This window comes from Aplysia californica, unplaced genomic scaffold (genome assembly GCF_000002075.1).
Source record: "Aplysia californica isolate F4 #8 unplaced genomic scaffold, AplCal3.0 scaffold00534, whole genome shotgun sequence".
Lineage (NCBI taxonomy): Eukaryota > Metazoa > Mollusca > Gastropoda > Aplysiida > Aplysiidae > Aplysia > Aplysia californica.
Window position 1 is genome coordinate 117,134 of NW_004797804.1, and position 10,139 is coordinate 127,272.

Sequence of the window (10,139 nt, forward strand, 5' to 3'; positions counted from 1 at the left end):
CCCCCCCTCTCTCTCTCTCTCCTACACACACACACACACAGACACACACACTCCTGTTATAATCTGCAGTGCTTATTTTTATTCCAACGTTTTTATCTCCAGGCCTACACAGTCCTTGGCCAGTACCTCTTGTTCAAGAAAAGTGAGGAGCTCTTCAAAGACTGGCTCATTGAGATCTGTGGGGCCAACAAGAAGCAAGCGAATGACTGCTACCAGTGCTTGAAGGAATGGTGTGATTCCTTCTTGTAGAAATTGCAATGCCTCTGTCTTGTTGATAGTCAGTTTGCATGTGTATAAAATTTATGTGTATCTATTCCCAATCCTACAAATGTTTACTTGCTTTTTTTAGTTTTACATTGTGAAGTTCAGCTGTTGCCCTTCTCCTTTTTTTTTTCTTCTGATGGTTAGTCTCAAGAATGATTTCTTCAGGGTGGCGGGTTGTTGTGTACTGTTAAGCGAGTCCCTTGATATTCTCTCCTTTCAACTTGTTGCTGTGTTACTGATGTCTGTTGTTTTTGTTTTGACTTTTATGGTGGGGACTTGCTGAGTGCAGTGTTGCAACTCTTTACCAGTGGCAAGCCTCTCCCACCAGCTTTCAGTCCGAACCGCTGTGCCCGTGATCAGTAGTTGGCGGCTCTGTCAAATTTCTTTACTACGACGGCGACGTATTAATTTTCGGCAACTGCCAAAAATGAGTCTCTCTTACCTGTTCTTTCATTAAATAAAGAACTATCAATAAACTATCATTATAAGTTCATCTTTTTTTTATCTAATGACCAATTTAGGGACGTGCTCGGGAAATAAAGAGATAATGGATTAAGCATTTCTTTTTTCACATGCCAAAAGAAATATATATATATATATATGGACTATAAAGTACCATAAGATTAAGAAAAATTCTGTTTTGGACTTGAATATGAAATGAACTCTTTATTGCTGGCTGCTGGTGACATAATATTTTTCAGCCATGAAGACCGGAAGTTTGTTGTGGTTGATAGGCCAAGTATGGATAAATCACTCCTTTCCTTTCAGGAATAATTTTTCTTGTTTCGCACATCTGCCACCGCACAACCACACACGCACACAAACACCCGCCCCAAATCCTGTATAAAAGTTGTTGTAATCAGGGACTAATAAATGCTCTGCTTTTAAATTGACCAACATTGTGTGTGATGTGTTAACGACACTGAACAAAACTTTTTTTTTGTTGTTGCATGTTTCATTTGGCCCTTATGATTATGAAACCTTGTGATTTCTCTTTTTTGGTTTAGCAGTTATGGGTAAACACACCTACTCGGCAGCAGGAAAGAAACTGCTTCTTCTAACACTGAAGTAGCACTCATGAGTACCTTTGTTGTGATGAACAAGCGTTGATAATGTTGGGATATTATCTCTTCTGCTATTTTTCCCCCCCCTTATTTTTCTTACTCATACAACTGTTCCCAGTGCCCTTCCTGTTCCTTCAGTATAAACTGTTTGTATGTAGTTAGTAGGGCGTAAGTTGTGTGCAAAAACAGACAGCACATATCCTAATGTCTCTGTTGGTTCCGAAATTTTTTAAAGCAAAATTACGATTTCTTTGCCACTTTTCCCAGAGGTTATGAGCTGTGTATTACTTCAAAGCTAAACTACCCAAAGTAAAGAATTTGAGACATTGCTTCTAACTCCTTGATGTAATTTGTTTTGGGTTTTTTTTTACTCCACTTTGTTCTGTTTATGTGTCACTGGTCCTGTTTTACGCTCCCACACTCTTAGTCTTACTTATTATGAGATAAACTGCTTGTGTAGTTAATGCATTTATGTAAAACCCAGGTTTATATCATTCATATAATGACATATTCTGATGTTACAGTTGTCCAATAAAGATTTTTCCCTGAATAGAGTGCTATCAGGGTATTGCATGTTCCATTTCAGTTGCTATAATGTTTTTTTTAAAGAAAACTTTTTTTGTTTTGGCTTTTTCGGTTGTGTGGAGAAAATTGTAGTCTGTTTCTGCTGACAAGTAATTGGTTTTTAAAAATATGAATCGTCCTAATTCCATGATTATGGTTACCATGACTTGCCATAAGTACAGTGGAAACCATATATAACAGGCCCGGTAATAACAGGGATCCGGTAATAACAGGGATTTTTAAAATCCCCGTTTTTTCCTACTCTTTGTCTCTATTAAAAGTTATCGGCAATAACAGGGCCTCATCTGAGCCCAACCGGTTATAGCAGGGACAAAGGTTCGTTAACAGTCAGTAAAAAGTAAGAGAGAGAGAGAGAGAGAGAGAGTAACGCAGTGAAGGAGCAAGCCCACGCAAGCCATGCCTCTGCAAGAACACGCAGCGTGTGAAGCGAGAGAGGGCTGCGGTGTGCTGCAGCAGACCTCGATCTCGCCTGAAACCTAGCAACACGCACGCATAATGTGTCACCAACGATGTCAAGCGCTAGAGAAAATGCCTTTCAATTGACAAAAATCCGAAATAATCCAGACTGTTGACAAAAAGCAAGCTCCACTGGCAGAGATTTTTCGTCAGTTCAACATTCCACAAGGGTCGATTCACACCATTATCAAGGATAGAGAGAAGATAGTGGCAGCATGCTCCAATGAAAAGTTTGCTCTGGATCGAAAGAAGATGAGACTATCCGATGCAGATGCCACGGACCAAGCTTTTCTGATGTGGTTTAAGGAGGCTAGGAGAAAATTGGTGCCAAAACCCCTGTTCGTGGGTACTTGTGGCAAGGGAAACTACCCATGAATAAGTACAGCTGGATTAGTCAACAAATGCTTACTTTCCTTTGCATTTCTTCAGATTTAACAGGGATCGGATATAACAGGACATTTTCTCTACTCCCACTATCCCTGTTATGTCAGGTTTCCACTGTATCACCCTTGTATCACTGCATATTGAGTGTGCCTTTTGCTTTTGAATAGGAAAGAGTATCAATTTTAAAAAAGAAATTCACCAGTCATAATATTTGAAAATTTGCTTATGAAACCTTTGTAATTTGGAAGTAGGCCTACATGTAATTCATTATTCAGCATCATTGGGTTGTTTTGATTTTTTTGTTTGTTGTTTGTTGGCTTCTTTAAAAAAAACAACAACAACAGAGTAATATTTCTGGTCTGGTGTTTCCTCTCTTTTATAAGAGTTGCTGTATATATTATATGAGTCCTCTTGCAAAATATCAAAAAGTGTCTTTTGTGTCTATTTGCTTACGTATGTTATAAAGCAACAGATGTGGCTTGCCCTTTCAAAGTTCACTATCACTAATACACATATATATATGCAAACATGATTCGGATACAAATATGGTTGACATTTTTTTAACCCCTTCGTTGTCAGGAAGCGTGCGTTCTCACTGTCTGCACTGATTTTCCTCAGCTAAGCTTGTTTGCCAAGACAGCAATCTCATGTCTCGGGGTCAGTGGGTCTGGTCCACTCATGATGATACATTTGGGCCCTTGGTCTTGATGGTGTGTGTCCTACATTCTGCGAGAGCATGCTGTTGTCTGCAGGACTAGATTAGCAGTAAAGTACAAACACAATGCTAGCAAATTTGGTATCAGTACAGATATGTGCACTTTTTTTTTCGAGAACAGGAATTCATGCTGTACTTGAGGCTGAATCTTTGTGCAAACGAATTAGAATTAGGTGATTAGTGGGACGTACAGTTAACGTCTTTATAGAGGCAAAGGAGAACATCAAATTTTGCCAACTTCTATGTTATTCATGATATGGCACAAAGCCAAAACTAAAAATTGCATTTTCTTGAGGTACCATGTATGCCATGACTTGAGGCAACGAAAGGGGTTAAGGAATGTCTTTTTATATACTGAAATTGAAGTAGGCTTTTGTTTATTTCTTGAACAAAAGGGCTACAGGATTCAATCAAAATGTGAAGAGATGGACTTTTTATGTTTTTAATGCATACTCTCAGATAAATTAAATGAAAAAACAATGCCCTTTCATTAAAAACAAGTAATAAAACTTTAGCAACTTTTACTTGTGTATAGACTGGACTTGTTTTTGTTTTTCTTTTTTTTTGTTGTGCCGCTCACATCCACTTGAGTAAAAAGATTTTGTGAGTGTTCTCTGTTGTGTACAAGTCTCCAAGACAAAGGGTGCTAAAAAAAAAAACTTACTTTTTTTCTGAGTATCTCACACAAAAATTGTTCTGGAATGTTGTAATTTGGAACAGGCATAATTAAATTCAAAAGGAGTTTGTTTGACATAACGATGACTGAGTTCATGAAGTCACAATATCAACTTTTGGTCAAAATGGATTAGTCAGTGAGATTCTAAGCCGCTCTTTTACCTCTGTAAGACGTAGCTTAATCCGGTATTGAGAATACAGTCGAACCTGTGTAAGACGGCCACCCATTGTCAAGAAGAAAAGTGGCCGTATAAGACAAGTGGCCGTCTTAGGCAGGACTGATCAAGATGAAGAAAACAAACCATTCCTTTCTGAATCTGATGTCCCTACCGAAAATAGCCACGTTATTGTTGTTTTCGCTGGGTTTTTTACTTCTTTTGTTTTCTTTTGTGCAAGGGCGACAATAAAACGAAATCTGTTAGACAAGGAGGACCGAGTGCTGTGGTAAAACTAACACACGGGTCGCCACCACTTGGAGTTGGAGAACGAGCGACGCTTCTGTCACAAGTTCATGTTGACGTCCATTTTTTCTTTGTTAGAGACTCGGTAAACAGTGACCACTCATCTCACTTACGACTTGTGTATGAGTTGTGGACTGGGCTTATTGCTATTGGTTATAGGGGATCACACGCTTACCTCACCAGCAGCTGAAAATGTATTACCAGGTACATTATGTCTATTGGTCAACCGTGGAAGGGGCCTACGCAACATGATGGGTTGGAGGGACTATCTAACAACAACGACAGGTGATTGGATTATGATGGCTCGCCCACAACGCCAGGGGCCAATGCCCAATTTATGACAAAAGGTAATGTAGTCACTTTGGTGGCCGTCTAAGACAGGAGTTATTGGTTAGTGTGATAGGGGTTGTGTATTAGAATAAGGTGGCCGCGGCCGCGTTGGACAGGTGCCCGTTTTTTTTTCCACAGTTAAGTTATATATATAGAAAAAACGCAAGGGGGGGAGGGGGATGGAAAGTGGCCGTTTGTACAGGTGACCGTCTTATAGAGGTGGCTGTCAGGGCAGGTTTCACTGTATATACATGTAGTATGATGTAGTCACTTCTCTTGTGCTCAGCCATCGATAAAATCCATGGGGAAGAAACTTATTCTGAAAACGGTAAATAATTTATATATATATATATAAAAAATATGTGTGTTTTTAAGTTTAACCCGTAGAGGCTGCACCAATTTTAAAAAAAATCTTCTACATGATGTAATTGTAAAGAGTCTTGAAACAGTTGGCTTATTATTATTATCTTTATTTTTTTTATTGACATTTTTTTTAGTTTTAGTTTTCCATCCCTGTAACATTTAAACTATTCCATTTCTTGTACAGAGCTAAAAAACAAAATTAATTTTTTTCTGGGATTCCAATAAAAATAAGCAGTGCTTTACTTGGCATGCCCTCCTTTAGACTCGGACACATTTTTAGTACATCGTTCAAAATGTTCATACTCATGGACCCGCTAAACCGTGAGTTTTTAAAATTTAAAGCCACGCACACTGTACATGTTCAGTATGGAGTGGTTTCTAGAGACTATAGGGGGTGCGGTGCCCTATAGACAGCATTTGGAAGGTCGTTGGCGGGTGCTCTGGAGTGGTTTGCTTCTTCTTTCCTATCAAACATCTATCGTCCTTATCTCCCCTTCTTCTTTTTTATGTTTGTTACTCTCTTGTGACATCTCTAATCTTCTGGCGCTCATATGAATAATATATGACCTTATGCAGTTGCGAGCACCGTAAAACCTCTACTAAAAAAAAAAGACAGCATTTTTGGAGTAAGCTGACTGATAATGGGCTTTGCACTGAAGCAAAAGTCATACTACTAGTCAAAGAGAAATTAACCATGAATACATTGCCATGCTCTTATCCATGTTCCATGTTATATCGGCCTAGAGAATAATATGAAAATACACCAGTGCAGTTTTTTAGACTAAGATCTGGTTTGAGAATGCAGACTCGCTGAGGTGTTGGTGGAAAGTACCAGCTTCTGACATCGTCTGCGGATAGACATGATCTCATTGGACTCGACTACTAAAATCTGCACCCTGGAGACGTTTAAAGGACTGATTGGTGTGTGGTTGATCTGAACCGGTAATTTTGTTTGGGAATCCGAATTTTAAGTTCTGATTCGTTTTGATCCAAAATGACAGAACTTCTCTATCCATGACACCAAAGAATATCTTAAGGACATTTTAGCATTCTTTCTGTACTGTGCGTGGAACTTACGAAATGCCAGGAATGGAGAGGAATGTTCAATGTAAAAAGCTCTCTGCTCATTACTGCATGTAAATTTAACCATGATCTGCCTGAGTCTGATCAGGCAAAGGAAATTTGGGAAAAATGAGTCTTGAAACTATTTTCTAGTCTGCAGTAGCGTGCAATATTCAATATCGTTTTAATGGCGTAATCGTTGTCTTTTTGTAGTGGTAGGGCCTACATGCAGTGGTAGGCCCGATGACAACTGGTGCGTCATGCATGCAGAAATGAGGCGAGGTTGAAAACATTTTTTAAAAAAAATTCGTGCGCCATGTCATGTAGAGTAGAGCAGATCCATTTTGTGGAATTATCTAAAAAAAATGAATATCGGACAAATTCCTTTTGACTTCCCAATATTGTGCACGTGATGAAATTTGAATGGTGAAGGGAAATATTTACCCCCAAAAAGTTGCAAAGTTGTCGGGGTTTTTTTTATCACCCTGTACATGAACGGTATTTTGCTTTTGCGAGTCCACAATCCGTTGATAATGATAACTTTCTGTGGGACGCATGGCAGGAACCTCACCCGCCACAACAGACATGGTATACATTGTAAACAGAGAGATCAGCTGAACGGACTAGGATGGAATAAAAAGTGGCTTAAAAGAGAAGTACGGTAGTAGGCTACAGTCTAACGCGGGTAACTCAAATTCGTTGGGGATTGGAAATAGTAATAGTGTTCGAGATTTCCGTAATTCATCATGTCCGTGAAAGCCCCAAATAATATAATAAGAGGAGAGAAAATCAAGGGATGTAAAAAGAATATTAAAAGAATTAACGTGGTTAGCTCCCTTGATGAACGTGTTGACTGTGAAAATTGATGAAAGTGAAAGTGCAAGCAAGGAGATACGTGAAAGCAGAAAATATCACGTGTGCACAGTCGACTCCTACGTCATTCCTTTCGTCTCATTTCATTAGCTTACAGTAGAAAGCTGGAAAACTAGACATAGATTATAGATGGAAAAGATTTAAGAATTATCAGAAATTTGTACTGGGACCAAAACGCCGCTGTACGAATTAATTGAGAATACATCGAATAAAGCAGATTAGGCGAGGAGTGAGGCAAGGATATGTTATGTCTCCAAACCTCTTTAACATGTACAGTGAAACAATCCTAAGAAACATAGAAGAATGTCCAGGTCTCAAAGGTAATGGAGAAAATATTAGATCTAATAACATCAGGCATGCAGATGACACAGTTTTAATAGCAGGCTCAGACCTTCATCAATTGCTTTACTTCTACCTCTAGATACTGTTGTAACAGAAATGTAAGAAAAGTGTAAGAAAGGGGGGGGGGGTTAAAAAGTACCAAAAAAGGTGTAAGATTATATTTGAACAGCCCCTTAGCTGTAATCTCATTAGCAAAGGTGAAAATATCAACTTTCAAACAAGTCCAACAGTTTAGATATTAGGATACATGTATATGATAACATCTGATGCCAAATGTTCCAAGAAATAAAACGGTGAATTACAATGGCTAAGGCTAGTTTCAATAAAATAAGCCCATGCTGCCCAATCCTGATAAAATAGAAACATCTTAATGAACACCAAAATGAAAGTCCTGAAATATGCTACGTTTGGTCAACCCTTCGATATGACTGTGAATGCTGGACAATCACTAGAGACAGTGAAAATAAAATAGAAGTAGAAGCAACAGAAATGTGGTTTCTTAGGAGACTGCTAAGAGTATCGTGGAAGGAAAAGAAATCAAATGAGGTAGTGGTTGATGAAGTCCATGTGGGACGCTCAATGTTAAAAACGATCAGGAAACGACAAATGCAGTTTTTGGGACACCTGAATAGACATATTATAAGGGTCTTGAACATCTAGCTCTCACTGGCAAAATTGAGGGCAAGCGAGGCAGGGGTTGGCCCAGAACAACATGCACATACAGGGAACCTAAACATATGGATAACAGGGATAGATCAGGGAAACATAGCTTTTTTTTTTAGAGCATCCGAGCAAAGGAATGATCGATTGGAGAATAATGATCGCCTATGTCTGTCGCAGATCTGCCACAGGATGATGATGACGACAGTATGAAGTTAGCCTCTTGTCATCTGCTCACCGCGCTCGACCCACAGCATGGTTGCACGCGTGGCGAGCCAGTCAATGAGTCATGCGGTGCGGTCAACATCACTCCCCAACCCCCTTTCCCTGTCCATCCCCCCCCCTCCTCCAGCCTCTCGTGGTGAGACAAGCAACCAGGTTTTGTCTGTACTGTACAGTAGTCTCCGCCTAAACGCACGGTGCTCGGGAGGGCTCCTCAGCGTGTGTTTAAACGGAGCGTGTTTTTTTTTACATACCTGTACAAAGGGAGGAAGGGATGCTGTCATCTCATTTCCTTGATATACATGTATTACTATTAGTGACCCCCCTTGGCCTTGGGGAGTGAGTGTCACTTGGGCTGATAATATGACGACACGTGACTGTTTTGTGAAGGATTCTCCGACTACGGTTATGTTATGAATGTAAAGGTGTTGGGTTTCGTAAGGGGGGGTGTAGAAAGACGGACTTGCTTTACTGATACTGATAAATGTATGCACTAAAAATGTCGGGAACAGATAAGAGGAAACTGTTGGTGATAGGGATTGATCCAGTCGTAGGGAAATTTCCGAAAAGCGCTCAGCCACTGTCTTTCCAAGCAACCGCTCCCGATTGCCTGCCATCTATAGCAAATCGGCAAATGTATTGATGACATCAGAATCAGTCATTCCGAGAGACGTTTGTCTTTTGAATTTGAAGCGTTGATCAAGTAACGGTACATTAAAACGTTAAAATTAAAAGTTGTTCGAGCGCAGCTGATTACTTGACTAATCTTTAATCTTATACCGCACACAGACCTATCTAATGTTTTAGAGCATTCATGCGTGTTGAGCATCCTAGGCCTAACTTGACATAACGTTGTCTATGCGTCATTCAAACACGAGTCAGGAAACATTCTCTCAACAAAGACGCATTTTGAGGGACCAATCAAAAGACATTTCAGTCGCCTCCCCCCCCTCCCCTCTTTCCCAACATAGGTGTGTGTGGAAAGTTAGGCCTAGGTGTGAAAAAGCTGCCCTCTACTCTCTTTGTTCAGTGTGAGGGGCAGTCTCACCACAAATATCTGGTTGTCTCTAGAGACTTGTATTTTGCAAGCTGTGTAGGCTGCAGAGAAAATTTCCCCTTGTCAAGCTTTATTTGTCGACGTGTTTTGCGGATCAACGCGTGCGTTTAGAGTAGATGAAATGACCGTGCGTTTGTACGTCTAAATTATACGATTAAAAAAACCCCGTCCTATGACGAAAGCGTGTGTTTGAGCGGAGCGTGCTTTTGTATGACATGCGTTTAGGCGGAGACAATAACAAAGAAACACCTACCCGAGACCAGATGTAGCCGGGTCTTCTGTTGAGAATGCGAAGTGGATTTGTTCGAAATTCGAGTGTTACGTGTTCCGAGTGTTCGGGAACACTCCGTGAAGTCAACACAAAGAAAACAGAGACAATATCGTTTCGCTCTAGGGACGATGGGAGTTACATGTACAACTAGTACAAGCAAAGATCGTGTACCGATATACCAAGATGTTTCAATTGCCCTACCTCGCGTCAGTGCGAGACTTGGGCGCGCCCTTGTTTAGCGTGTGACGGCCCGAGATACGAGCGTAAATAAACCTTCTGGCGCTCTTGAGTAGAACGTGTGCAATTTTGTCAGCGGGCAGTGAGATATATATATAATAATATATAATAATATATA

At 40.0% G+C, this 10,139-nt stretch overlaps 1 protein-coding gene across 1 annotated transcript in view; it reads left to right on the forward strand.

Moving 5' to 3' along the window:
• The window catches only part of LOC101850506 (barrier-to-autointegration factor), a gene marked incomplete at its 5' end in the record, with an annotated part of 5,110 nt that extends 3,202 nt beyond the window's left edge, over positions 1-1,908 (forward strand). The window contains 1 exon segment of the mRNA XM_005106450.2: positions 103-1,908. Within this exon segment, the coding sequence (XP_005106507.1) occupies positions 103-249 (147 nt within the window). The 3' untranslated portion in view covers positions 250-1,908.
• Positions 1,909-10,139: the final 8,231 nt, after the last annotated feature.